This window comes from Cavia porcellus, unplaced genomic scaffold (genome assembly GCF_034190915.1).
Source record: "Cavia porcellus strain 051 isolate PalLab524CR breed Dunkin Hartley unplaced genomic scaffold, mCavPor4.1 scaffold_2, whole genome shotgun sequence".
NCBI classification, from domain to species: domain Eukaryota; kingdom Metazoa; phylum Chordata; class Mammalia; order Rodentia; family Caviidae; genus Cavia; species Cavia porcellus.
Genome location: NW_026947485.1, coordinates 24632838 through 24659571, shown reverse-complemented (window position 1 = coordinate 24659571; position 26734 = coordinate 24632838). Strand labels below are relative to the sequence as shown.

Genomic DNA, 26734 nt, shown 5'->3' with positions numbered 1-26734 from the left:
GCAAGTCACTTAAAATGTCTCAAATTTCAGAAAAAAATTAAAGTTCATAAGTATGGATTTTGAAGAAAATATAAAGTCATTCCTAATGTCTGAGAACATGAATGTCAAATTAGCCAGCATCCACATTTCAAAAGCTGTTTTAATGGGATGTAAAAACCAAGGAAGCAACAAAAGCCCCCTCACCTGCTTGGACAGGAGCTCCTTGCAGAGCGTGTACAATGCAATGAACTTTTGAGCTAATGAGCGTGCATCCACGAAACCTTCAGCCACTAGCATGATTTCACAGATCAGCTCGATGTCAGGGGCCACCATGGCACAAGGTCTAAAATGTAAATATGAAATTTAGTTTTAAAATGTGATAAGGTCATAGGCACAAATTGTTTAAATCAAGTGATTAATCTGTACCAACATTCTCACCACGCCTAAGCAGGTCGCAATTACCTCTGTCAATCACAGCTAACAAGAACTAACAATTCAACTAAAACACACTCACTAGGGCTTAGATATCAGGAAAGGATGGAGAGTTGGAAATGGTGAAAGTCTGGATGGGGGAGTTTAAAAAAACTCTGTGGATCCATTCTGTAAACTTACTGCTTTTTAAATTTGCTTGTTTTGAAGCTGGGGATTTAATAGAAGGTCTGTTCTATCACTGAGCTATATCCCTAGCCTCTGAAGTTCTAGTGCTTAATTTACACTGCAGAAAGAGGAACAGTAATGTCCTTCTGTGCTAGAGGAGAGCCTGTACCTGCAGCTAGGGCTGTGCTGGTCAAGGCTGAACCACAGCTATCCAGAAAAGAGCTTTTCTGATTTTCATGAAATAAATTCTTCTGCTGCTAGCTTCAACCCATCATATGTGGAGCTGGGGGAGACATGCTCTGCAGAAGTAGGTAACCAGCATACAGACAGCCTCCAGGGCATAAATATTAGTAAAATAAGCAATTATGAAGTCACGGAGTTTGAGAATCAACTGCTTTGTGATATAATTTATTAAATAAAAATTGACACATAATTTAGTGTTTACTATTTGTGCTTAACAGCAGCAACATGTAAAAAAAATTCCACTCAATTAAGTGCAAAAGGAGCAAGAACAAATAAATAAGCCCGTTATTTTAGACTTTTAAAATTGCACATTCCAATATTTATCCACCTATTTTTGTAAATGTAATTATAGTCTATGCACATCTAATTTTAATCCTAAACACTCTGCAAAATTTTATTGGATTTAGGGTACTGAATACTTCATCTATCTAAGCTAATCCCCTATTTTCTTTTTATATTTGTTACTTTTTATCACAGTAAAGAAGAAAAGGTAAAGAGTAAATGAGAGAGAGAGAAAAGGTTAGCATGCTTTCCTATTTTTACTTATATTAATATAGACACTAATTTGTTTTTATGGTGTTGGAGATCTCACCCAAGGCCTCGTAGATGCTAAGTATACACTTTACTACTGAGCCACACCCTCAGCCTGTGGATGATAGTGTGTACTAACCATTTCATGCCACATAAGTTGACACTTAATTCTCACAACTCTATGAAATGGCTACAAAGGTGAAGACAGGTGTCCCCAGAGATTGTAGCACATGTTGTAGGCCGTGTGGTTGGTAGGTGGCAGACCTATGAAATTCTTAAAGAATATTCCCTCCACTCACTCAAGTTCTCTTTCAAAATCTGTTGAAATTAGTGATGTCCTAATATAAAGGATGCTGTACTTAGTACACAACACCAAATTTATGAAAATACCACAAAACAAAACAGATTTTAAGACCCAAATAAAAAATACATAATGAGATAGGTCATAAAAACAAAAAAAAAATCTAGAAAGATATTCAATTTTCACACAAAACTGTAATTCTGAATCCTTACATTCATTTCCAAGATAGTTATTCTCTATCTAGAATTTTTTTCAAAAAAATCAGACTTATAAAATAAGTACAGCAGAGAAAACTATCATTATGAGGAAAGCAAAACATACAACATAGGACATTAGAATACTTGATTAACTGCCAGGGAAAGGAATTATTTAAATGCTTATTTCATATTACCTACCCAAATTAGCTCTCATTATACAAATTACAACTAAACAGGAATATATAAAGTTAGATAAAAATACAAATAAAATATGATCAAAGATAACACTTTTAAGTTAAAAGATTCTTTTAAAAAATCACACTATAAACTACAGAGGTTCTTACAATATATGTAAAGTGGCGTATTATTTTGAAGGCATACTAAGTAGTTAAAGAAACATATTATTAATCCTAAAGAGTTCCTAAAAAATAAAACTAGTAAGTGTCCAATGTCTTCCCCAGTATAACAAAAAGAGTGAAGACACAAACTACCCACATCAAGCATGGAATTCATGACCTCACTACAGATAATAAAAGAGTATCATGAACAAATGTATGTCAATACATTTAATAATCTACATAACTTAGATAAGTTCCATAAAGGATGTACATTATCAAAACTAATTCAAGAAGAAATTTCCTACCTCAGTAACTTCAAATCTATTAAAGAAATTGAACTCATTACTTAAAAGATTCCCATGAAGAAAAATCTAGGTCCAGATAGCTTCACTGATTAATTCATCAGATACTTAATACAAATAAATAATAGCAATTTTGCAAAAAGTCTTAAGGAAAGAGAGAACAGTTGCCAATTAATCTCATGATGTCAGCATTAGTTTAATACCAAAGCTAGACAAAGATGGCAAGAAAGGACAGTTCAAACTAATATCCCTCGTAGCATAGATTTTATGCTATGCTACAGTACAAACTAATATCCCTCATAGCATAGATTATATACTTTAACTCCTTAAAGTAATATCATCTTGAATCCAGCAATCCATGTAAAAGATACTACTTTCTGTCCAAGTAGGATTTGTCCCAGGAATGCAACATCACAGGAGGGTTTAACATTTGAAAAAAAAAATCATCCATATAGTTCAACATATTAACAGAAGAAAGGAAAAATATGGAATTATAAAACATCAAAATATGTAGAAAAAACACAGTTGAAAAATTTTCCAAGTTTGGATGACACAAATTTTCTTGATTAGCTTATAAAAAAGCCAAAACAAGAGCTCAGTAGTAGAGCACTTGCAAGCATTCAAGGGGTTGTGGTGGGTTCAATCCCTCACATTGGAAAAATTGTATTTCATCAAATTTAAAACTCTGTCTTTGATGGCTACTTTTAAAACAAAAAAGAAAGCCACAAAAATAACAGAACAACTTTCCAGAGTGTGTTTTTAATAAAGAAATTATATATATAAAACACACTGTTTCACAAAAGATGGTGCGCAAGTGGCAACTACATGAAAAAGTGCTCAGCATCATTAGCGTTCATGAAAATGCAAACTAAACTCACAATGATACATTACAACCTATATGTTAGCTTAGCTAAAAGACTGCTAATACCAGGTTGGGCAAGAATAAAAGCAACTACAATTTTTATGCTTTAATAGTGAGGTTGTAAGGTAGTAAACTTTGGCAACAAGATTATAGACTCTTGTAAGTAAAACATACTCGTGTGTTTGCTACATGAACCAGCAATTCCATTCTTAGATACCTTCCACAAGGAAATAAAAACATGCATTCGTGCAAAGATTTACATGAATGTTCATAGCTGATTCATTCATAGTAGACCCAAACTGGGAAAAAGGCAAATGTCTATGAACTGGTAAACAGATCAACAAACAGCAAAATGTGTAGACAACAGAATCCAAATTGGCAATAAAAAGTAACAAAATACTGATAAGCTCAACAACTTGGATCTTAAACCCATAATGTTCAAATAAAAATGCCAGATACAAGTGAAATTTAATCTGTAGCCACAGAAAGTAAACTTGGAACAAGGGCTCAGCCTCAGAGGCACAGGAGAACTGCTGGTGCTGTTGGAAACATCTTTTGTGTTGTGACTGCCACTGCATCTCCCCAACTTTACACTTACGGGAGCATGTCATTGCATTTAACTGTGTCTGAACACAGTGATGTGAAAGGTAAGTTAATTGTAACTGGTGACACATATAACTTTATAGATTCTCTTTAAGACTGTGGCTAAGGTTACACATTCAGAGGGCATTTTTGGAAAGCAGGTCATCAACAGGTATTATTATGTACCACCTAGTAATTCTCCAATTAGGAATTGATTTTACAGTAACAATCAGAAACAAGAATAATTTTTCATGTGGATGGATATTTAGAGTTTGCCACCTTATAATTATAAAAAACTAAAAGAAAGGAAATAAACTCTACCTATAGGGCAAAAGGGAAGGGTTAAGAATAGACTGATGAGCAATGAGGACTATTTTGGAGCTATTTAAAGCAAAATTTCCAAAGACTTTTTGGCAATACAATAAAATATGTATGTCAGAGTATTAAATGTAGAGAACAAAGTAGATATTTTGACTACTGTAAAATCTAACAACATAAAACACAAATTATAAGAGACTAGAAAAAAACAATAATATCTGATGATGGTACTTTTAAAATTTTTTTTGTTTTCCCCAAATATTTCCTAAGTTTTGAAATGTGATTATCATAAAACACTGTAACACAATAGCTAATATTTACCGTGTACTGTAACTTTTAAATATATATTTTCAGTCTGGTTTTATAATTTACCAGGGTTATGATATCATGAGGAAAACATTCTTTTATGAAGGGATCCAAAAGAAATGAATTTTCCAAGGAAACTCTCAAGTAAAAATAAATTAGTTAACAGTGCAAACCAACAACGTTAGGTGGCATAAGCGCACCAGATGCTCTACTGCAAAGCAAAACACTTGCCTGAAAAGAGCTTTGAGATTTTCTGGCAATTCAGTTCGACCAGCATATCCTGGGTTCATTGTAATAAATATTCCAACTGATGGCTTCAGTGTGATAGCTTCTCCAAGAAATACAAATCTACCACAGAAAGAATGTTGATGGAATTAAATGTATTCATTGAATATGAATGCACATTGACAAATGCAAACCACTGCAAAATGCAAATCACTATTAGGAAGCTGTTTATTCTGTGTCATTTTCTTTAAAATTCATAAGCATACATATTTTGAATATATTTTGAAGTAGGTTTATTAAAAATATCCTCCATTACCTCAGAGGAATTACAAGAAGTATTTCTGCAGAGCCACAGCATCTTAAAATACACAAATGAAGGCTTGACTACTCTAACATTTAATGAAATGGGAGGGCATTTTGCCTTTAATGTGGGCAAAGAAATTGAGTGGGACACCTTGCAGGTAGAGAATGTTCATGTTACAAGGAGAAAGGCATGCCCTCTCCAGTCTTTGTCTATTTGCTCACCTGTTCTCCCTCCCTTCTGTTTATTCTGTAAATACCTACTGAGTACTACTGAGAAGATAGCATTCTGGTTAGGACAGCTACCTCTGGCCAGACTGAGTATCCAGAGTTCAGCTATGTTATTTTAGGCATGTTAATTATATTTTAATTCTCTCATCTAATAAAAAGGATATTACCCACCTTAGTGGATTGCGTGAGGATTTCAAAGAGATTATAAATATAAAAAGCCAAAAGCACAATGCCCATAATATGGTAAATACTCAACAGACATTAATGATGACTACTGCTATCATGGTCACCTCAAACTTTGGGAGAAGCAGTGATTTTTATGAAAATTTGCAAGGGTCCAACAAGGTTGCTGATGGCCACAGTGATAAAATGGTAAGAGGTTATAGGACCTATATTGAGAGACAAATTCAGTGAAGCTTTTAGATGGGGTTAATGAGATGTCAGAAGATAGGCTGACATAATTAAGGAGCTAAACTTGTATCATAGAGTGGGGAGAGAAAGCTAAGCAGAAAAAATTCAGCATATTTAGGACTTACAGTGTCTTAGATACTCAATAATTAAGAGTTGATAGGTTTTGCATATTCAAGATGAAAATAGAGCAATCATTATTTCTTAGATTTCAAAGGCTGCCCAGAGAGTGGATTACTGACCATTTTCCCATTACACGTGGCAGAAGAGCCACTAGTCAAAGGTATGGACCTTCAAAGCGTAAAGCCAACAAAATGCTGAAAGGCTATGGAGCCAAGACGTCCCTAGCGTAAAGGGAATTTAATCAACTTATCCTCCTACATGTGGCTAGCCTATGGATGAAGAGACATAACTTAGGTAGATGCAGAGGCTACTGAGAAGCTTGGCTGGGAATTTTTGAAATGTATTGCATCAGTCAGTTGCATAAATCTCTGCAACAAAGGATGGTTTAAATGACACCTGGGTTGGATTAAGGTGTAAGATTTTGGCTAAAAGTTAAATAAAATGTGGCTTGAGATGAAAGAGAAAAGAACTGAATTTCTCTAATGTGTCACTAGAGTAAGGATGTGTAAGAAAACAAGCATCCAGGACAGGAAAGTGGTGCCTCCAGCCCGTGTGATGGTAATAATGTACCCACTGATAAACTGGATGCTTCCTGAGTGGGTTCACTGTTCCAAGAGGCTAGATAATCCATCATCAAATGGGAAACAAAATGTTCCAACACACAAGATGGCTAGCTGAGAATACTACAAAAAAATTGAGAGGAATAGATAAGCCAGATAAATTAGGTTGCATTTGTATAAAATAAAAATGTTATAAAAAGAACCAGAATTGCTTTCTGCCTTATAATATTTGTTTCTTTAATTAAGTCATCAAGCAGTAAGTGTCAGTTTTGCTTTGCCTTCTGGCATCATGAGGAGATTGGTGAGATTTGAGATGTATTTGGAAAGTTTCTGCCTCAAGTTACTAGAAGAACATAAAGGTATCACCTGCTGGGAAGGGAAAACTAATAGGATGGGTACTTGTGGGAAGACTGGGATTTTGATTAAATAGAAGAGGATTATGAGATATCATGTGGAGTCTTCAAGAGCATCAACAGCCTTTTCCCGCTCAATCTGGAGACCGAGGGACAAGATGTCTGGGCTTTGAGAAGTCTTCAGGAGGAGGTGAGATCTGAAAGCTATGGCAGTGAATGAAGTCTCCAGGGTAGAAAATGCAGACAGAGAAAAGAAGGCCTGAGACTGAGGCCCATGACACCCAACAGAGCCCAGGAGATCAAAAGATAAAAAAGAGTTGCTAACACAGATACAGTGTTTCTTTCCATGTAATCATGACAGCCATCTATAAAGGTCTTTCCCCATTTTATAAGAAAGTACCAAAGGAGCAGCGTGGCAGGGGGGTATCGCCCTGTAACCCACGTGAATAAAATGTGTCCCACGGTAGGGAATGGCCATGGGTCATTGTCAGACACTGCCAGAAGGTCCAAAAGACGAGGTCTGAGAATTGATCACTAAATTTTGCATCTCACAAGTTGCCTATTATTTAAGTAATTAAAGTGATATACCTTGGTTGTACTCAACATTAAAAGCCACTGATAAAAAAAATGAAGATGGCCAAATGAAATTTTCAAAATCAACTGTTCTCTCACCATTTCATGAGACAGAGAGCAATAGACTGGGAAGGTGAGTTACATGCATTATTCTGCTACCCTAATCGTAACAAACGAGCCACATGGCACTTACCTCTTTTTCCCGTTTCTGATGGCATCATGAATCATTTTCACTTGCACAGCCACCACGGACAGAACCTCCACAGCAATGCGGTTGAACTCATCAAAGCAGCCCCATGCTCCTGTCTGCACTAGGCCTTTATAGATATTTCCTATGGACTAAATGATGGGGGCATTCAGTGGTTCAGGGAAGGATATCTTTAGTGTTTATAGGTTGAGCACCCCTCACCTGAAATTAAAAATGCTCCAAAATCTAAAACTGTGAGTGCCAATATGATGTCAGAAGTAGACAACTCCACACTATGAAATTTTGTTAAATTATTAAAACTGTTATATAAAATTAAGCTCGGGTGATGTGTGTAAGTAAATTTTGTTTTTAGAATTGGGTACCCTCCCCAAAGTATCTCATTAAGTATATGCAAATATTTCAAAATAAAATGTTTGAAATAGAAACACTTTTGGCCCAAGTATTTCAGATAAGGGACACAAAGCCTCAACCCACATAGGAGTAATGTTAATATATATGATTTCATACCACATTTAATAACTTACTTTGTAGTCCATTTGCTCTGAACAGTTGAATACATAAACCATCATGCCAAGTGCACGGCCAAGATCTTTGGTAGTTTCTGTTTTCCCTGTACCAGCTGGGCCAGCAGGAGCTCCACTCATGGTTAGATGAAGTGATTGAGTTAAAGTAATATAACACCTTTGTACAACAGAAGAGATAAATATTATAGTCTAACATGAAATTCCTGTGAAATATTAAAGGCAAATGATTTTCTAAAGTAAAAGCTCAAGAAGCTAAGGTTTAGCATGTGGGCACTGGACAAAAAACTGATGTACTTCTGATGTGTTCATAGTCACATTATTTTATAACAATTTTAATTTTAGGTTGTCTATAACTAAGAAGAAGGTACTGCTTTATTTTTTCTATTGTTCTCATTTCCTAAGAGCTATGTATTTGAATACAAATATAATTAATTTGCAATGCAATTCAATTTCAAATATTTCTAGGTAAAGATATTAATATGGTAGACAACACTCAGCTACTGTTTATTAAAGAAAAACAGAAATTTTGGATGGGTCAATGAATTAAACATTGACTGCATTAAATTGCTACCTAATAAATACATTAATACATGAGTAGATAAACATATAAATACATAGTATCCCCACTTTAATGTATAAGGCAAATATGCAATGATATAATTTATTGTATCAAAATAGTTCAAGTATTCATTTTGAATGTGCTGCTCACCTGCATATAGATTAACATAATACTTATTTTTGCAAGAAGAGTCAAAGGATCCAGGATTAAGAAAAAACACTTAACGACAGAATTCATAAAAGGAGGAAATACTAACAAATGGCAAAGACTACAAATATTTGGTGTTCTTTATCTGGGGTTCTTCAGGTTTATACATTCATTTTGTCTTCGTACAGATAGTGGATCTACTGGGAAGACATATGTATGGAGGTCAGTGCACCAGGGACTAAGTCTACTTTTGCAGATCTTCAGATATTAATTTTATGCCTTTTGACATCAACATGCGTCAGTTTTCTCCTGCGTAAAATAGGCTTAAGAGAAGAATACTTAAAAAAAGCCAAAGGAAAATCACTATAAAATTTCAACTATGCAATAAAATATGCATAAATTTGAAAGTATGGGTGTTTAAGTGTGTTTTACAATGAAATTGAGTTTAAAGGCTCCTAGATTAGAAGTCAGAGCATTTTTTTGTAAAGGATACAACTGCAAGTGTGTTTAGGGGTGTTAAATAGATGACCATATTAATGTTTTTGGTTGGATCATTGAACACAACTGTTTGTGGTCTCAGTGTTTGAATGTCCACTTTGTATGCTTTGATACTGTGACTTGAGCAACTGTCTGTAGGATGATAATAGTAATCTATTAACTGGTGATTTCTTACTGTTTTTTTTTTTTTTTTTTTTGTAGTTCTGTATTAATTGTACCCTTACACTGCTTTGTTTTTTTTTTTTTTTCTCTTTTTCCTTTTAAGTAAAATTAAAAAAAAAAAAAGAAATCAGAGCACTTTTTGTACATGAGCTGTTTATCCTAGGACACCCACTTCAGGACATTTCATCCAGGCCTCCTTGCCCTTTTTTCATTGGCCAAAGCCATTTTCGCATATCAGCTCCCTAGCAGTCTATTCTGCTGGTCCCCTCACCTGTTGATGGTTATAAAAGTGAGACATCAGCTTCTATGTTATGTAAGCCATTGTATCTTGAGGTCTCTCCATAACAGCTGAGCCTACAACCTTTTAACCAACATGCCTGTCCCAGCATAAGTCTGTCAGGTATAAGCTGGCTGACCTAAGGCTCTGCATCTGTCCACGTACCTACTCTGCCTGGCTCACAGAGAGACAGTGAGCATCAAACAAGACATAGGTAAGTATTTAAGGGCATCATTACATTAATGTAAATAATTCATAAATAATCCACAGGATGAAATGGAAAGGAAATGGACATAATGTAAACATCTTATCCCAAACCATCCACACTATCAGAATGAATATACACCTTCCTTTTAACTTTAAAATAAACCAGATGATTTTTCAAATTAAAATTTGAATAATTAATCAATCAATCTTTACCTACTGATAAACCTGAAAACATCTCTCCCTTTCTCTCCTATACCCTGAGCTTCACTTCACTGTTCTCTATTGCCAGCGGCATACACGTAGCACACTAACATTTGTAGTGTTGACTGTTCTCAGGTGATTATGTCAAGTTACATATATCAGTCCTTCACACTGAAAGCGTGACATAGATAACAAAGACAGTGAACCTTTTCAGATACATGTTAAAAAGAACAAATCAGACAATTATAAAAGCTGTACAATATAGAAATGATGAAATCATGAGCAGATTAATACGTGCATGAACAATGACAAAGCTTGTGAGAGAATTCCACCAATCTCTCCACAACTATCCAGCTGCACTTTAGTGATAAGAAGACTAACTGAGGGCATTACTATGAGCTTAAGGTAGGTGTAAGTTCCATCCCATAAATACTGAAAATTTAATGTGCTTTCTCCCACCAAGTCAGCAAAAGCTGGAATACTAATAAAAGAGTTCACCTCCATGAGAGCATACCCTGACCTTTCCAAAATCTGGCAATGTATATATTTATTTGGAATCAAGTGACAATGGACTTTTAACAGCAACCCCCTGCTCCCTTGCTATGCTTGGAGCCCAAGGGTTTTTTTTTCCTACTTTTGGAGGAGTCAAGCTTCTCCCCACCTTGGAAGTTTTGCTGCTTGCTTCTGTTTATACCATTTTGTCCCAGGACCTATACATAGCTGGCTCTACATTATCATTTAGGTCCTAACTCAAAGATTTTCTCACCCAAGTTACATGGTTGAATATCCCAAATCCAAAGTACTCCAGAATTTGAATCTTTGAATGCTCAAATATTTTCAGATTTTGAAGCATTTTGGATTTTGAATTTTCAGATTAGGGGTGCTTAACCAGTGTAATCTACAAATATCCCTTCTACTTCCAAGCCCTAAGAAAAATTCTCAAAAATCTAATCTGGTCCCAAGCCACTTCAGAGAAGGGATATGGAAACTAAGGTAGATTTTCCCTCCTTCAATGTACTTTTAAGACATTGCTCTGTTTTAATGTTAACATCCAAAATAGTTTACTCTGCCTTGTCCCTCTTAATCCCCATGTATTTACACACTAAATTAAACTAGAAAGTAATCTTGATGGTAGCAAAGGGCCCTGTCTGCTTAATATCCAAACAGTATTTAGCACAGTACTTCAAAAGTATTTAATCATTAGTGAATTTTAGATTTTCCTTCTTCTCTTTTCAGTGTAATTCTTAAATAAATTTGAATGTGCAATTCTTACTGATTTTTGTTCTTCAATAAGAGAATGGAGTGGGAGGATTGTAATAGAGTCTGGTGACAGGAATGTTACCATAGATGTAAGACAGCTTGATGTTCACACAGATTACCTTGAGCCATATTAAATCTCCTCCAATTTCACCATTTGTATATTAGAGCTTCTATAATTTCATTTCTCAGTTTTAAGTTATCTCTAAATAAATGCTCATTTTCTTAGATAATTAGTTAATATACAGACTGCTTTCATATAGCTTCCCAGTTTTGTTTTTTATCATTTTCTTTCATTCTTTTTTATTCTCACACATCTCTGCTTATGCTAGGAGATTTGCTTGGTTTGATTTTTCTCATCTGAATCAAACTTAAAATTGTTACCTGTCAGTCAGAGGAGTGATCACGAGTCGAGGACTGTTTCCTAAGTATTCATAGAAGTACTGGAATTGAGCATCACAAATATTAACAAAGCAGTGTTTCTGGGTGTCGTCCCACTGGTGACGCAGTTGAGACAGCCAAGCAAAAGCTTGGGGACTGACAACCTAAAATAATTGCAAAATCATTACACATAGGACTCTGATAGTTCTGAGCTAAACCTTTAATTTATTAATCTAATCATATATATTAGCTCACATTTTATTTTTAAAGTCTCACAAATAAGGAATCTCTTTTACAGTCAAGCATTAGACAAAATAGCTCTTAATGCAAAATAAAGGGCATATTTTTAATCATAACTTACTCTGCTTCGAACTAATCACCAAACTGATAAAACAGTATGAATAGATAAGAAGCCACAAGGTCATACTCAAGGTATCATGGACCCTTGAGTTCTGACTGGTCTCATATATGAACAACTTAGATTATGGGTGGGATTTTAGGTTTAATTTATAACCCAAGTATTGACTTACAATCCATATGCTAGCTGCTTTCAGGGCTATAAACAAAAACTTGCAATTCTAGGGAAGCATGTGTAAATGTATGGAAGCATCAGCGCAGATGCATGTGTTTGTGGGTGTGATTTTGGTCACTGCTTTATATAACTGCTACAATTACTGCTATCAAAATGGTCTCCAAAAAGCTAGAAAAGCAGTGATGGAAGGAAGATAAAGAAAGCAATCACAATCAAAAAGAAATTGTGGACAAATATGAGCGTGGCAATTGTGTGGCTCATCTTTCTAATATGTACAATGTGTTGATACCATCTTGACAATCTTAAAGAGAAAAGGTTTGTATAAGGAAGCTAGTGTTGCTAAAGGTGTTACTCAAATTAGTAAGTCACGATCAACACTGTTAAATGAGGCAGAAAAGCTTCTATTAGTGTGGATAAATGAAAGGCAGATGGCAAGTTATAGCCTTTTGAGTGTATAATTTTTGAAAAAGTTTAGGCTATAAATACAGATCTCATAAAGGATAATCTTTCAATGAATGATAATGATGAAACATTTTGGGCCAGTAAGAAGTGGTTTCACAATTTTAAAACAAGAACTAAGATTCATAGAGTGACGGCATGTTGAAGCAGGCACTGCTGATAAAAGAGCTGCTGAAAATTACATACACCACTTCAAAACGATGACACTGAGAAATGGCTTTTGCTCTTATCAAGTTTTCAACAGTGATGAAACTGGCTTTTCTGGAAGGAAATGCCCAGGAGAACATACATTACCCAGGAAGAGAAGGAAATGCTAGGCTACCAGCGTATGAAGGATAGGCTAACTTTTGTGATGTGCCAATGTGAACAGTAACCTCAAAATAAAGTCTCTCTTGGTTAATTGCTCTGAGACCCCTTCAGTGTTCAGAAAATGTCATGAAAAGTGGGCTAGCGGTCATGTGGGGATCAAATGCAAAAGCCTTGGTAACAAGAGTACTTTCTGTTGAGTGGATCCTGTGACTTCTGTCCTACTGTTAAGAAATACCTAGAGGACAAGGGTTTACCACTCAAGGCTCTCTTCATCATAGGCAATAGTCCTGCTCACCCACAAGATTTAGAAGAATTGACTGAAGAATTTCCATGGTTCTCAGTCGAGTTCCTCCCACCTAACACAACTCCTCTACTGCAACCTATGAACCAGCAAGTTATAGTTAATGCTAAGAAACTATACACCAAGGAACTGTTCCTAAAGTGTTTTTAGATATTGATTTAACTCTTTAAGAGTTCTGGAAAAAACATTAAAACATCTGTTGCTGTGTGAGGTTAACTGAAAAATTCTGGGATAGTGTCTCTCTAAGGACACTGAGATCTGCCTAGAAGAAAGTGTGGCCTAAAATTATACAGGAGAGGGACTGTGAAGGCAGTGTAGAACCTCCAGTTGACCCTGTTAACTATAACAGAATCCACAGGTTTGCAGGTAGACAGTGGTGATATTGAGGAGCCACTGGAGGAACTCGCAAAGGAACTGTCTACAGAGGAACTTCCCCAACTTCTGGATGAGCAACAAAGAAAGGCAGCTGAGGGGCTTGCCAAAGAGGACACATGCCCTAGTGGGCTGCAGACTCTCCCCAGGACAGAAAGCACACCAGAGAGCCAGATTCCTTCTAAACAATAACCACCTTCTATTTCATCCTCCCTTCCTACAAGCCAAGGTATCAACTTGAGTGGCAAGTACTGTATAAAATTGTTCTTTCTGGTAAATTAAGGACACTTTATAATTTTTGGTGAATATACTAGAAAAATTATTGGTGTTTCTGGTAAATTACACACATAAAATCCTTTTTATTATGAAAAGTTTAATTAAGAGGTGTTTGGAGGGGGTTCGGAATTTTCATAAGAAATATTCTTGACTTATAAACAACTTGAGTTACAACCAGCCCCAAGAATGAGTTAAGATCATAAGTTAAGGGCCCACTGACAGGTGTCATAGCTCATTACCAAAATGAGAGCACATAGTAAATGGTGTTTTTTTTTTTTTTAAGAAATGGTTTTAGATTAAATTAAAAAGACATTGTTCAGTACTGATCCTGAAGCTGAGTCAAGGAATCTTTGTATTTATGGCTTACATGAAGAACCACTTCCTTGTACTGAACTATAACTCATTTCGATTTTAATAAATGGAGAAATGAGTAGAGAAACAATGAAATATTCCGCCAGATATAAAGGCATGCAGAGGATTGGGAAACAGGTTAATTTGTTTTAGAAACATGGTCCCAGAAAAGGGATTAGGAGGAAGTGGGTGATGGGTATTATGCATCAGAGTTTTCCAATAGACAAGTATACTTCTGACATTTGCAAGTAGAAGTATATCTAGGGAGTGGGAAAGGGTGAGAAAATTTTCCATCACATTTAAAAGTGCCAGCATGTGAGACACAAATAGAGTTTTTAGAGAGACAAGGGAAAAAGTTATTATTACCTTGAAAAGATTAGGAAAATCATTTCTCACAAGAAAGTGAATGACACAGCCATAAAGTAAAAGACAAGATGACCCAAGCAACCAATACTGATTTCTCAAGGGGAATAGTGTCAAGGCTGCACAGAAACAGTTTAGGTGACATTCTATCTGGTATTGCTCTTGGTTGTGTAAGTCATACAGCTGAAACTCACAGACAAATGGTCCAAGATGGCCATGTACAGAAAAGTTGGAATACAGAGAGATGAACAAGCTAAGTTTCTTATGGTCTTTCTTCTTGGACATTTAGGTGACTGAGACTCTTAATGCTGCAAAAACCCTTTGGGATGTCACTTGGTGTTATTCTCATAGATTGGAATGATAATCAGTATTAGCTAACCCACATCCAATGTACCCCAAATAACTACAGCTTCTTAGGACTAATTATACAGACCTAAACAATAACAACCCTTTGGAACTACTCTAACAATACATAGCACTGTCAAGAAACATCAAAGAATTAAATTTTCTTTGAATGACTTGCCTTCTGAGAAATAAGTTTTCCCACCACATCTCTGGCATGGACATCTATGGTACAAATTGTCATGATCTTCTGTCTGTCACCAGGTGGAAGTTCTCCCAGCAAAAGCATAATCAGTGTATTCAGCTGAGAAATCTAGGAGGAATTTTTTACAAGGAGGGAAGAATTACAAATGCAGGAACTAACATCCGAATAGTCTTCACATTTGTGAAGAGTGCTGTAGTTCACAAAATAATTTCAAATTTGTTATCGCAGCTGGTCTTCAAAGAATCCCAGGGAGAGACAAATATTATCCCCACATGCACAGGACAGATTTGAGACAGAGAACATAAGTGAACCAGTGAGAAACCACAAAGCTAGGGAGAGAAACAGGGTTTCCTGGCTTCACTGAGTAGTCTCCCCTCTGGTGATGATCTAGTTCACAACTTCCCTGGAACAGCAGTAACTGCACGCTTTATGAGGTAAAATTTGACTACCTTCTAAAAAGGTATAGTTAGAGCTACATAACAGTTTTTTTCTTCTTCACAAAGATACATCTAAACAATTAGTGTTTGTTTTGTATTTTTTAAAATACAAGTTAGTGAAGATTACTGAGAAAATATTTAAGATTATCCCATTCCTTTTTTTTTTTTTACTTCTTCTTTGAGTCCACTGAGCTCTTACATAAATGTTTTTCAAATTGCTGGTCTTTTCTTATAGAGTGTAAAGGACAGAAATGGAATAACATGGTTGATAATTCCTTGAACTAAAAGAAATGTTTAGTTACAGATTGTAAGAGTATTCATTCTTCTGTGAAACTATTTCTGTTTGGGGAGTGTACATACACATATGAACTTGCTCTGATAAAAATATTTCTTATGGTAACTTATGGTCAGGATATTTGAAATATATTCTCTAGGTAGTTGTTCTGTCAGCACAGATATCCTTACCCTACTTAAGGCTTATTTGCAAGGAAACAAACAGACATACAAAAATAAAAACCAAAATGCCTTGGCTTATTCTAGGTGCCCTACTGTGAAACACAACTATCCTCTTTTCTCTTTAGCTCTACAAAGAACAGTCAATGGCAGAAGCGTTACCTCCTGAGAAAGATGGTAGTAAGTGAACATAGCAGATCACCAGAAGCTTTCAGACCTACACAGCCTACTGACAAAAACAAGTTTCTTACTATGCTAGTGACAAGTTCCAGAAAATGCTAAGCTCTGCAAAATTCCTGGAGATTGCTATACAGCTGGACTCTGCAGAAAACTCATAAAATTACAGTAGTAAGGGAAGGAAAAGACAGGAAGATGACAATCATAACATGCACAGTTTATATGAATTGAGAATGCAGTGTTTTTCATGCACTACGTATATTGCTTATATTATCTGACAGTGTATGTATCCTAAATTTACAGATGAGAAAACTGACTCACAGGTACATAAACCATTGTGTCAGTCCAGCGATAGGAGGATTCAAACCCTAACTGTCTGACTTTAGAGCCTGAGCCTTACCAGGTGCATCTCACAGTTACCATCTCAGCCTTCATAAGGCCTTACCACTCTCCAAGTCTGAGGAACTGTGATTGCACAGGACGTATTTCACAGAGACTTAAGTCAAACCCAGAGAAAAGCTTTGCCATACCGATGTATAACTACAATAAAAAATTGTGTATAGTTAATAATACAACATTCTATTTTGATATATGCACATTGTGAAATGCTTACACAATTAAGCTGACATGATCATACTTTACAGTTATTTTTGTTTTTTTGATTTGGTAAGAATACTTGTGTTTTGTTCTTAGAAAATTCTAAATATATAATAGTTGTTATTAACTATAGCTGTCTGTGTTGTATGCCTTCAAAAATGTATTTTGTAACTCAAAGGTTGTATGCTTTGACCAGTTGCTCCTCTTTTCCTTTACTTTCTGTCCTCATTTTATTCCGTCTGTATGTTTGACATTTTAAGATTCCATGCACAAGTGAGATTACACAGTAATGTTTATGTGTCTGATTAGTTTCACTGAGCATAATATCCTTCAGATTCATCCAAGTTATTCCAAATGACAGGATTTATATCTTCATTAAGGCCTTTTGGTATGCCATTGTACATATATGCAGACAGAACATTTTCTTTTTCCATCTATTGAAAGACACTATGGGCGCTTCCATACCTTTGCTATCGTAAGTAATGCTGCAATGAATATGGAAGTGCAGATATTGCACTGAGACAGTAATTTTATTTCCTTTGGATATATACCCACAAATGGGATTGCTCGAGCATATGGAAGATTTATTTTTAATTTTTGGAGGAATCTGTTTTCCATAAGGACTATACTAATCTACACAATCCCACCAAACAAGTGAAGGGTCTGTACACTGCAAACTATAAAATATTGAAGAAAGAAACTGAAAAAAATGAGTGGAAAGATATCTCATGTCTATGGTTGGAAGAATTTGTAGTCCATGCTACCCAAAGTGATCTATATATTCAAGGTAACCTAGGTCAAACTTCCCATGTTATTTTTCACAGACAAAAGCAAAGAAATCTTAAAATTTGTATGGAACCACAAAAGACTTCAAATAGCCAAAGCAATCTTAAGCAAAAAGAAAGCTAGAGATATCACAATTCCTGATGTCAAATTACATTACAAGCAACAGTAATCAGAACATTATTGGCTAGACATAAAAACTATATAAGTAGGCCTTGGAAGAGAATAAAGAGCCCAGAGATTAAGTTTTTCAACTAATTTTAAATACAGGCACAGGAAATACAGAATTGGGAGAGGACAGTCTTTTCAATAAGTGCTTCAGAGAAAACTGGATATTCCTGTGCAAAAAGACTAAATGGGAACTTCAAACCATACACAAAATGAATATAAAGTTTGCAATGAAATCTAAAACTGTAAAACTCTTAGGAGGAAATATGGGAAAATCTTAAGATTGACCTTAGCAGTGATTTTTGAGATATGACACCAAAATACAGGGTACAAAAACCTCAAGTAGAACCATATCAAGCTAAAAAGTTTCTGCACAACAAAAAATCAAAAAAATAAAAATATATGGAAAGGGAAAAATATTTGCAAACCATGTATCTGGTAAGGGGTTAATACTCTAATATAGGAATTAATACAAGGTAATAGAGAAAAGCAAATGGCCTAATTTAAACATGAACAAAAGACTTGAATAGGCATTTTTTAAAAAAGACATACAAATTGGTCAAGCAGTCTGTGAAATGATATTCAACATCAATAGTTAGGGAGATGACAATGAAACCCATAGTGAAATATTGCCTCATAGCCAGTATGATGCTTTGTTATTAGATCAAAAGATATGCATTGGTAAGAGCGCTTATTAGTCAATTTTTATATTACATAAACATCCAGTTAAACTTTAACAAAAGCAAAGTGATCATTTTGTTCATACATTCAGTGTATGCACTCTGAATTCTAAGTTTCAAAGTTTTTCTTTTGTCTATGAAAAATGCCATGGGAATTTTGACAGGTTACATTGAATCTGTAGACCACTTTGGGTAGTAAGGACTAAAAATTCTTCCAAGGCCAAGGGCACTCTCTTATCCCCAGAGCCACTGAAGACTCTCAGTGTGTTTGCCAGGTAGATAAATGATCACGCACAAGTAAGCTTCTAAATAAAGTTAGTACATGTTGATTAGCAAAGATGTGTTTTTTCGCAATAAACAGTTTCTTACATGTGTCAAGATATCCATTCTCCACAATCTCAAATCTCATACTATTACCAATATTTACTTAAAAATAGCAATAATATCTTATACCATTTAAGAACATTTATAATTTCAAGTGCTTTCATGCATTTCTTGTCTTAGCCCCTCAACAACCTGTGATTTCATTACTGATTCATTTTCACAACAGTTCAGTCAAATGAAAGATGATTAAAAATACAACTTGTCAACACTATGTGTGTGACATCATATGATGAGAATTTTATACTGCCTCTCAAGATTGAGATGACGCTGAAAACACATTTTCAGAAATAAAATTTTGTAACCATAAAAATAAACACAAGTTATAAAGTATTTATTATTTGGGCAGTGTTATCAGGTAACAACTATTATGTGGTCATACTATAATTGTATACAAGTTTATGGTCTGTGACATATAGAACATTTTTTGGTAGCTCTTTAAATCAATCTGTCAACTAATGGATCATATATATTCATATATACCCTATCACGTCATCTCATCATAGTAGTATTGCCTGATGTCCTACTAGATCAAGGATACTTGCATAAAGTTGATTATCTGAAATCACCTGAAACACAAAAGGACTATTTTCACAGTACATCCTAGCTTTAGCTAGAGTATAAGTTCAGAAAATAGGAATTAGAAAGAAGCCTAAATGTCAGTAAAAATCCATCCTCTTGTCTGTGGAGCACAAAGTCTTCTGTGATTCACAAAACTCCTCTCCCATCCCCTTTACTCCACTTGCACCAGCTTCTCTTGCCCCCAACACGGTTGCCTCAAAGCCACAGGAGCAGCTGCCTCACAAAGAGCGCTGGATGGTTAGCTTCTGCTCACCATTAAAATTAGCATCTGCTCATCATTACCTCCTTGACTGGCCTTCCCTGATCTACTATTTTAGGACCTCCTTGGCCAACTATTCTGTGAAATCCCATTTTATTCTCCTCATGGAACTTTTGAGTATCTTATCATTCACTCATCTATTTCCTTGTTCACTATTTGTCTCTCATACTTTATAAGTTCTAAAGGATCAAGGCTTATGTTTGCCTTACTCTGCACTATATTTTCCTACCTGGCACAGCCGTCAGAAGAAAACAGAGTATCACAAAAGTGAATAAGCATGTGCTCAGTAACACTGATTATACTTAGGAAGAAAAAAAAAAAAAAAAAAAACAAATGAATGACACCAGCACAGTATTTTGTTCTCATCCACTCACTCATTTATAAAACATATATGGTTACTATTTCTAGAGCTCACAGGTCAATGACAATGGTAGATAAATAATTAGAATTGTTTGGCTAGGGAAAATACAAAACAGTTCTACAGCATGCAGAAATAGAACCTTCCCTAATCTAGGGCTCAGAAAGGTATTTTACAGGAAAGGCTATTTATGCTAAGACCTAAAGAATCAGTAGGATTTGGATTGTGGAGAAATTAGGGAGTGGCCACCCAAGAAGACAGCGGTTATACACTGGAGGCAGCCTGTGAGAAGGAACAGGTGGCCCTCTGAGGGAAATGCAATTCCAGACTAGCAGGAGGGAACAAAGGGAGAGCAGGTGCATAAGATGCTGGAGAGGAAATTGTGATCCCAGCAGATGATCTGAGCCCTTCACATAAGCCCATGAAATACAGCTGATGGGTTGGGGAGGGCGTGATCATTAGACTGTGTTTCAGATTTCTCTGATTGTGGTATGAAGAATGGATCAAAGCGAAATAGGGCTGGAAAGAAAGAGCCCAGAGAGGAGATGCCACAGTTATCCAGGTGAGAGGAGAGCAGATTGGACTAGGATTTCAATACAGGGCTTGAGAAGATAATGAGAACAGATATTTTAGGGCAAATGAAGAGAGCTGGTAGCTGGCTGATTGTATACTAGGTTACAGAACTGACTTCTAGTGTGAAAACAGGTGGAAATTGCTGGTGGTGTTTTCTGAAGTTGAGAACATTGGAGAGCTAGTTTGAGAAAGAGAGAATGTATTCTGGATGTTCCAGGCTGGAAATGCCCATGAAAATTCTAACAAAATACTTAATGTGCCTCTGTGTTTGAGGAGAGAGTAGAGTCAGAGGTCAAAGTCAACAATAATATTATGAAGAAAACAGAATATCATAAAAGTGAATAAGATTATCTAGAGTTGGGTGATGTGATTATAAAATATAAAGGGGCCCGGGACAGTGCCAGAAGCAAAAGAAACATTTAAGAAGAAGAACAGAAGTGCGAAAAACTGAAGACAAGTCCATGTTTTAAAACTGGAATTCAAATAGTCATAAATACAAAGGAAGAGAGCAGTTGAGGAGGAGGAAGTGATTTGCAACATCTAGGAAATCTAAGCACATTCAATTCGGTGGTTGAAATGAGCTGCAGAAATGAGAAAAGGGAAAGAGCAAACACACTGAGCCCTGCATCTCATATGGATGAATCACCATGTGTGGATTCAACTGACTATGAACAGAAAATATGCGGGAAAAATTGGTCCATGTTGAAGATGCACAGATTATTTTTCTTGTCATTATTCCCTTAAGAACTCTATTCAACAATGCAGTGACTACTTAAAATGCCTGACTACAATGTGTCAAGCATTATAAGTCATCTACAGGTGATTTAAAGTGTAGGCAGATATGCATAGGTTATACAGGAAAACTATACTATTTTCTGTAAATGACTTGAGGATTCATGGATTTCGGTATTGGTGGAAGTCCTGGAGCCAGTCCTTGCAGAATACCAAGGACAGCTATATAGATACGAAGACAACAGGTTCACTATATTACAGGTTACCCAGCTAGGGCAGGAAATGGAAGGTATGGCATCAAGAACAATTTTTGGTTGTTTGTAAGTAGTGAGAGAGACTTGGGCATGAGCATTTGTAATTTCTGATGGAATGAATCAGAGTAAAAATGTGGACACAAGAGAGAAAGAGGCCAGAGCAGTTCTGAAGGAGACCAGGGATAGAAATGACTCTGTACCACGGGAGGCCACTTCCATCCTAGTGGAGGACAGTGCAGAGCAAGAGACAGGAGCCCAAGTACCATTCATCTAATTTCTCTCTGAGGACATCAGCAGGTAGTGAAACTGGAATGTATTGAGCACTTGCTATCTGACAAGCAGTGTGTGTACTGAAGTGTATTGTGTATGTGTTTTAATTCAAATTTCTCAACAACTCTATTAGAAGTACAACTACTATTTCAATTTTATACAGAGATCATTTACCTTAGGTTGCAGAAATAGTCAGAAATCAGCGCACAATCCTAAGATTTTACTGTCAGTTTTTGAAACACTAAACCTTCCTGTAGGTAACATTAACAGGAAGTTTTGACAGGTAAGAATGGCATTCAGTGACTGTGCTGAGAGAAAGGAGGTGACCTGGTGTCCCCCAGCTATCAGGTTTTTTCCTTCAGGTCAGTAGAGAATTGTTTAAGATGAAGAGTTGAATCCTGATCGCTGTTGCAGTTTAGATGATACCCAGATTTAAGTCTCTTAGTTATTTTTCTTTTGTTACTAATACAAAATACCTGATATTCAAAGTCAAAGGAGAAAGGTTTACTTAGCTCACAGTTTATAGAGTTTTCAGTTCAGAATCAGCTGGCTGTAAGGCAGAGTGATATGGCAGGCGGCATCACAGAGGAGAAACAGTTTATGGCAGGTGGAAGGGAGCAGAGCAAGAAAGGGACAATGCAAGCCTCTTACTGTTCCTTACATGATATATGGGATTAGGGCAGTGCCAAACCAACTAGTGGACTGATTTAGCAATCACCCACCCTTAATCCCAGCACCTTTAATCCTAGCATTGCACCATGAATCAATCACACACTCTAGATTCACCCCCATTTATGACTGCACAAGGCTTTGGGGGGGACACAAGCCATGACACTAAGGAACTATGGTGCTCCTGAAGAGGACAGGCTGTGATGACAGTTGTCTCATCAAGAAGGACTGTGTCAGGGACAGAATGTAGTACACTCAAGGTCAGAGAATTGGGTGTTCCTGATGCCTGATGGTAAGTGACCCTCAATTCTGTCCTGACCAGCTCATATGATAGGATGGTATAAAACAGCCATAAACATGAACTTAATGAGCTACATTCCCAAACACTATAGGATTAAATAAAGCAACACAGAAAGAGTATTTCCCTTCCATCAGAAGTACTTTAATTTTACTTGCATCTCCCTGCAGACTTCCCTGTCTCTGGACCCCTAGGCCATGGTGACAAGGAACCTGGAAAAGACAAGTCAGCAGAAACATTGTGTCGTAAGCTTGTACTCTCCAATTTGGCAAATTAAAATGCACTTTACAATGTAACTATGGCAGCACTTTGGGTATCAGCTACCAGATCTCTTGACCCCTTTCCAACTGGATTTAGCACTGAAGTTCTTGTTTTCTAAGCAGGAAGAATCTATAATCCAGAATCCATCAATGTTCCACCTTCAGCAAAATCAGAAATAAAATAGATTTTTATTTCTGCCAATAAGAACAAAGCAAACTGTAAAATGGACCATAGACCAAGTACCACACCCTTTGAAATGATCAGAGCATGTGTAGTGGAATCTGAATTTTTGCCTTCCTTTCCACTTCTCCTCTAAGCATATGGCTAAAACCACCAGCACAATATTGAGCAATGAAAGTTGGAGATAGCATAATTACCTCATTTATGACACTAATGGAAATTATTTTAATGTTTTACATTAAGTATGATTTTCTCTGTGGGTTTCTGATAGATATTTTATATCAAGTTACAAAGATTCCTTCAAATGCTTATATTAGAAGAAAACTGGTATGAAGGTAATAATCTAAGCTCCTATTTTAAATAGAGCAACAAATTAAACTCAAAGTCAGTACAAAAAGGAAATAACCAAAATGAAAATGATAAACATAGAGAAATAGAAAGCAATAGAGAAAAATCCACAGAATCAAAGGATTTTTTTGTTACTAATATAAAATACCCGATACTCAAAATCAAAGGAGAAAGAAAACAGAAATAAAATTGATAAATACCCAAAAGCCTGATTAAGAAAAGAAAGAATACAAATGACCAATACCAGGAATAAAAATGGAACATCAGACCACATCTTCCAGACAGTTATGGACAATGTTGAGATCATATTAAAAAGTTATGTCAATAAATCAGCAAACTTAGATCAAGGACAGAGAAATTTCTTTCTGTAAAGGGCCAGGACAGACAGTAACTATTTCAGGTTGTCTCAGGACCTCATGCAGTCTCTGCCATGACTGCTCCAATTGCTGCCATATATGAAAGCAGCCATAAATCACAGGCACCATGCCTGACCCAGACAGAGGGCTGTAATTTGCCAACCTCTGACTTAGAGAAAATGGGCAAACTCTTTGAAAAATACAAATTCCCAAAAGTATTCTAAGAAATGGAACCCTAAAAGCTAAGTAGCTACATACGTATAAAGAAATCTATTTATAGTTAAAGAAAAAAGTTCCACGGAGAATCCCCAGGCTCGGTGGCATCACCACTGATGTCTATCACAAACTCTTTCATAAAATGGATGGGAATGGGGTGCTTCCCAGTCCCTTTTGAGGATAGCCAGATCTCCAATCCTGACAAGCACATTACACAGAAAGAAATATAGGTGGATGTTGCTGATAAACAAAGGCAGAATTCACTAACAAAATACTAACAAAACAAGAAAAAGAAATATAAACATGTATAAAGAATAAAATAGCACAACAAAATGGAGACCATTGTCAAAAATTCAAAGTTGCTTAATATCCAAAAATTCCCCATGAGGCTGAGGTAGTAGCTCATTGATCCCACGCTTAGCATTTATGAGGTCACAGATTCCAGTCCCAGTACATGCACATATACACATCCACACACACATCACCACAGTGAAAAAAGGAAACACATACATGACCCAGTAGTCTCAAATTGAAGAGGCTGAAAGTCTTTTCAAGACTAGAACTCTCGATATAGTAATGCAGGGATTTTCCCTTATATGATAAATTATTTTCAAAAATATAAAACTAGTATCAGACTTAATAATGAAACATTAAATTATGCTTCCCTAAGACTGATAACAGAGCAAGGAAGTTTCACTGCTTCCACTCAACATGGTACTGGAGGTGAACCTATGGCACACATGCTGCAGCAGCCTGTTTTATCTTCACTGAGAGCTCTAGAAGGTTCACCATTACTGTCCTAGCCAATTCACTAACTCAAGAAAAGAAGAGAAAAAATTATCATTACTTAGACACGGTATGGCCACACACTAGAAAGCCCTATTGAGCCTACATGGTTTTGTAAAAAACTAAACGTAGTAAGCAGATTTGACAAACTACCAAAACACAAGGTACATCTTTAAAAATCAATATATTCCTATTACTAGCCAGAGACACTGGAAAATAAAATTTAAAAATCAATATATAAAATAAAATCAAAACATACCACATACCCTAACTAAATCTATTAAGAAGGGTACATTAAAAAGAATGTCTTCATTAAAAATTATTGAAAAAGTTAAGAAACATTAAAGATAACCTACGCAGAGATATGCAATGTTCTTAGATTATAAGAACCAACATCATGAAGATGTCTGTGCTTCCCAAACTCAGATTCAATGCTCTCCCACTCAAAACTTAATGAGGCTAAAATCAATTAGGCTTTGAAATTTAAGACAATAATAGTAATGTTTTTACAGACAATATCCTAGTGTAGTCCAAACAATGCTGGGGAGTGGAGGAAAGCACGCTTGAAGACATATGAAATATGTCATGGCTACTATAAGATCCAAGCCCGTGGATTTGGTGGAAGGGCAGAACAATCTAGTAACAAACTAGTGAGACTGCAGAGAGATCACATGTATACAGTTATTTGAGTTCCCACCAAGATGCCAAGTTAGCAGAATGGAAAAAGGAAAGGTATGAACCATGGTTCTAAAAGAAGAACTCACAGTCATAAATTAAAATAAAAAATTTCTTATACAGTATACAACACAAAAAGTACCAGCAATGAAAGGAAACTTTGGTGTATCAAAATCACAGCTTCCTACTTATAATGTTTATCATTAAAAATAAGCAGTCCATTCAGTCTGACAAAGGACTTAAATCCAAAATAAATAAATCTTGCAATCAACAAAAGGGAAACCACCTAATTTTTTAAAAAATGAAGCCAAAAATTTGAGCAGATACTTCATAGTAGAGGACAAAATGACAGTACATGAAAAATTGCTTAACATTTTTAGATGAGAGAAATGCAAAATAAATAGCACTAAGATACTATTTTATAGCTACCTGAATAAAAGTAATTATAAAGAATAACACTACCAAATAAAGGAAAATATATGAAGCAAGTGAAATTCTGTTACATTATGATGGGCTAAAATGATACAGAATTATTTACCTGTTTCTTAAATGGTTAAATGTGTGTGTGTGTGTGTGTGTGTGTGTGTGTGTGTGTGCGTGCACTTGCGTGTATTTTTTTCTTCACTATCAAGCAACTTAACTTTTAGGTATTTACCCAGGTGAAATGAAAATATATGACCACAGAAAACTTTTTCAAGAATATTTAAAGCAGTCTTTAAGACCCAAAGAGGAAACCCAAATGTTAATTAACAGGATGCACAGAAAAAACTGCAGTATAGTGTTATAATAGAATACAACTAAGCCCTAAAAAGAATACACAGTAAATACATATACCCATACAGATCGATCTCAAAAATTTATGGAGAATGTGACAGGTCCATAATCTACTGTACGTGCAAGCTACCCTGTTAGCCTGCCACAAGGTTTATGGGTGCTTGCAAAAGACACAGAGATACCTGGATTGGAGACAGAGGACAACTT

General features: G+C 35.9%; 1 protein-coding gene across 6 annotated transcripts in view; it reads right to left on the bottom strand.

The window, feature by feature from the left end:
• Nucleotides 1–26734, bottom strand: part of Dnah11 (dynein axonemal heavy chain 11) — a 298369-nt gene that overhangs the window by 172477 nt on the left and 99158 nt on the right. For all 6 annotated transcript variants that reach the window (XM_063239334.1, XM_063239325.1, XM_013152435.3 and 3 more), the window contains exons 31-36: nt 15237–15368; nt 11754–11914; nt 8062–8218; nt 7523–7668; nt 4788–4904; nt 184–322 (exon numbers count right to left, since the gene is read on the bottom strand). In XM_063239334.1, coding sequence (XP_063095404.1) covers nt 184–322; nt 4788–4904; nt 7523–7668; nt 8062–8218; nt 11754–11914; nt 15237–15368 — 852 coding nt within the window. The remainder of the gene's footprint in view (nt 1–183; nt 323–4787; nt 4905–7522; nt 7669–8061; nt 8219–11753; nt 11915–15236; nt 15369–26734) is intronic.